Genomic DNA, 3,590 nt, shown 5'->3' on the forward strand with positions numbered 1-3,590 from the left:
ACTGCTGCTGTGCTTCAGTCAGCTGGGAGTGTACGTGGATGCGACGGGACGACGCTCACGAACGCAGGAGCTGATGTGGCCCGCCACACCACTTGCCTGCAGTAAGTGTCTCTAAAGAGTTTGTGTGGGAAGGAAATCATAATTGGTGAAAGTATCTAAGCAACGGTGTGTTTTCATGTTTTCAGCCCTCCTGAAATTCCAGTGTTTTTCATGTGTAGACTTGGAGGAAGGGAGGAGTGGGAAAGAATAGAGGAGAGATGGCAAAGCAAGGAGGAGGTAGAGAAGACAGATGAGAACTAGAGGTTTAAAAGAGGTGCAACAAAAATGTTCAAGTGTAGTTGCTGAATTGTTTTTAATAGTGTAATTCTCAAAAGTTTCTTTACAAAATCTTATGAGTTAAATGACAGGTAGCTATCCAGTGATTCTGGTCAATACCGATAAGCCAATAATTAGTTTCATGTTGTGACCAATAAATGGTCTATACTATAAAAAATTATAATAAAGCTAACAAAGGAAAATCAATTATTTTAAATGCTACAAGTGAATGTAGGTGTCACATCATTATAATGTACACTCAGAAAATGGATATTTATGGATTACATTTAACAGTGTTATTCCATTTATTAGCATTTTTATAGGTTAACTTTGAGTGATAGATGAGAAAGTTAATCTAAATATAAAAATAGAAGAGATGTAATGTGAGTTTAGCCTTAATAAGTGAATTTATTTGATGGTAACCATTTCAACTTGTAATTTGACATGGAGGAAAAGAAAAGAAACCAAAACCAAATGCTGGCTGTTCTCATTAAGGAAATTAGTGCAAGGCTTTATCAAACCGGAAAGTAAGAGGCGACCATGGGAAAGCTGTGGCCAACTCCATTAGGGGTGTGAGTGGAACAAATGGGCGGCAGTAAACAAACGTAAGCAGAAAGGTCAAGGGAGCAGATAAGGACAGTATTGTAGAATGTAGCTATTATGATCTAATGCGTAATATTTAAAACAATCCAATCAATCCATGAAACATCTTGAAATTTAAGACAAGCGTGAGGCCCTCCTAACTTTAAGAAGTTGTTTTTTTTTTTAAATAAAAATTTTCAGGAATTTGAATTATTACGTATTTTCTTAGGAACTGTGTTAATTAAATATAATACAATTATTCTTAAATCTTTTCAACAATACTTGATATTATTTCACTTTTTAGAATTTTATTCTTAGCACTATTTTGGGAATCGGGCCCCAGATGTTTCAGTCAGAAAAGTGAGCAGCTATCCAGCCTCTGACCCAGTTTCTGGGCACGTCAGGCAGTCCTTTGAGAACAGCATCTTGAATGATTTGCCTACTGCATTCTTCTGATCATGAGCATGAGATCTCAAACCCATATTCGTTATTTTCAGGCTCAAACTCGAACTACCTGACGGTGTACAGTGATTATGGTGTAGATGTGTTTGACGTCCACACCACAGAATGGGTCCAGACCATCTCATTAAGAGGAGTAAGTGAAAGAGCCTAATTTTAGGGTTTCTGAAAGCTGTTTCATATTTAACTGTTTGTATTAATGATTTAAAACTGATCAGAATTTCAACTGTGTCTGTAGATTCGGCCCCTGAATGTGGAGGGCAGTCTGAACCTGTTTGGCTCTGAGCAGCCCCATCTCATCTACTTCAACAACAACTCCTCAGGTCTGATCCCACCCTACACACACTTCACCATGTCAACACACATATCTCCCACACACTGAACCTTGTGTCTCTGATTACAATTCAGGTGGACACTTCTTTACACAGGAGGTGAAAGTGATGTCAATCCCTCCCTCCCACCTACACAGACACTGACGCACGCATGTGTGTATATATATATATATATATATACTAGCAAGCCCATACATGCAAAAAAACTCAGCAATGGTGGAGATTTTGATTCATCTCAGTGACTTGAATTTATTTTAATCTGTTCACTAGAATGATTTATTCAATGATTCGTTCAGTGGCACTTACTGCCGATTGCATCTTTATGCTGGTATGTGATGACAGTTAACTTTGAATGTTATGAGTCACTGAATTATTCACTCAACCAATTTTTTAAAACACTGTGTTCGTGACCGAATAACTCTTAAAAAGTGTTAAGCATCATAAGGTTTTTTGAATTTGACGTCTTGTTCAGTGCTGTTCTTATTTAGACTCGAAGCTGAGCAAGTGGTCATATTTGTTCAGTGCTTCTTGACAGCATGCTCTTGAATGCTCTTTGCTCTTTTTAAAGTCATATTTTGGCATCTCTCCTCTGTGAAGCACATGCGTATTTTCCTGTCTTCAGTGAAAAAGAGTCTATTACTTGGAAGATTTTTTTCTCAAAAACACTGAATGAGTCAATGTGTATAAGTAAATGAGAATTTTTTTTGTTCATGTACAAGATTTGTTTTAAAACACTGAATATGAGTCATTTGAGGGAAATGATTGAGGACTAATTAGTTACAAGATGTATACAAAAACACTGAAAGAATCGGTGCATAGAAGTGAATGAAAATTATTTGTTCAAAGATTTGTTTGAAAACTCAATGTGGGTCAGTAGATAGAAATGAATAACAAGATTAATTCAGTAACACTGAATCGGTGCATAATGGTGAATGAGAATTTGTTCATTTACAAGATTTACAAACAATAACTATTTGTTCACTTATGGGATTTGTTCAAAAACACTGAACAAATGAATCAATGAGTGAGAATGATTTGTTCCGTTTATAAGAGTTGTTTAAAAACACTAAATATGAGTTAGTTGATAGAAATGGATGAAAATGATTTATTTACAAGATTTGTTTAAAAGCTCAATGGGAGTCAGTAGATAGAAATGAATGAGAACTAATTGTTCATTAACAAGATTTATTCAGTAACATTGAATCAGTGCATAGTGGTGAATAAGAATTTGTTCATTTACAAGATTTATTTAGAAACATTGTATACGAGTCAGTACACAGAATTAAACAAGAACTATTTGTTCACTTATTGAATTTGTTCAAAAACCCTCAATGAATCGGTGAGTGAGAATGAGTTCATTTAATTTATAAGAATTGTTTAAAAACACTAAATATGAGTCAGTAGATAGAAATGAAAGACTAATTGTTCACTTACAAGATTTGTTCAAAAACACTAAATGAATCAGTACACAGAAGTGAAAGTGAATGATTTGTTCATGTGTAGGATTTGTTCAAAAGCTCTGATTTGTTCACAAACAAAACACCACTAGGTCTCTCCATTAGATCAGCCCAGGTAATGAAATGTACAGCTCCACCCTTTGTGGTCCATTTACAATTAACTTCCTGCCCACTTTGGCAGATTGCTCTCTTGATAAAGATGCTTTTGTTTGGTAAACTGGAATGACCTCATTTGTCACACCTCCTCTAGGCCTGCTGCCAACAAGTTCCACAGTACGTTCAGACACAGCGGCTTTAGAGCTCAAAAACCCAGGACTGCCATAGTTTGAGCCACAACCATCTTTCTCAACCTCATTCACACTCTTGTTTCCACAGATGGCTGTGATCTAGCCATCCCTGAGACCTCGGACAACAGCAAGAAGCTGATGGTGAGGACACGCAGCAA

At 36.3% G+C, this 3,590-nt stretch overlaps 1 protein-coding gene across 1 annotated transcript in view; it reads left to right on the forward strand.

The window, feature by feature from the left end:
* The window catches only part of cdc42bpb (CDC42 binding protein kinase beta (DMPK-like)), a 97,927-nt gene that overhangs the window by 88,001 nt on the left and 6,336 nt on the right, over positions 1 to 3,590 (forward strand). The window contains exons 31-34 of the mRNA XM_016245370.1: positions 4 to 101; positions 1,395 to 1,492; positions 1,595 to 1,679; positions 3,521 to 3,586. Coding sequence (XP_016100856.1) covers positions 4 to 101; positions 1,395 to 1,492; positions 1,595 to 1,679; positions 3,521 to 3,586 — 347 coding nt within the window. The remainder of the gene's footprint in view (positions 1 to 3; positions 102 to 1,394; positions 1,493 to 1,594; positions 1,680 to 3,520; positions 3,587 to 3,590) is intronic.

The sequence above is a fragment of the Sinocyclocheilus grahami genome, unplaced genomic scaffold (assembly GCF_001515645.1).
Source record: "Sinocyclocheilus grahami isolate Dianchi unplaced genomic scaffold, SAMN03320097.WGS_v1.1 scaffold754.1, whole genome shotgun sequence".
In the NCBI taxonomy this organism is placed as follows: Eukaryota; Metazoa; Chordata; class Actinopteri; order Cypriniformes; family Cyprinidae; genus Sinocyclocheilus; species Sinocyclocheilus grahami.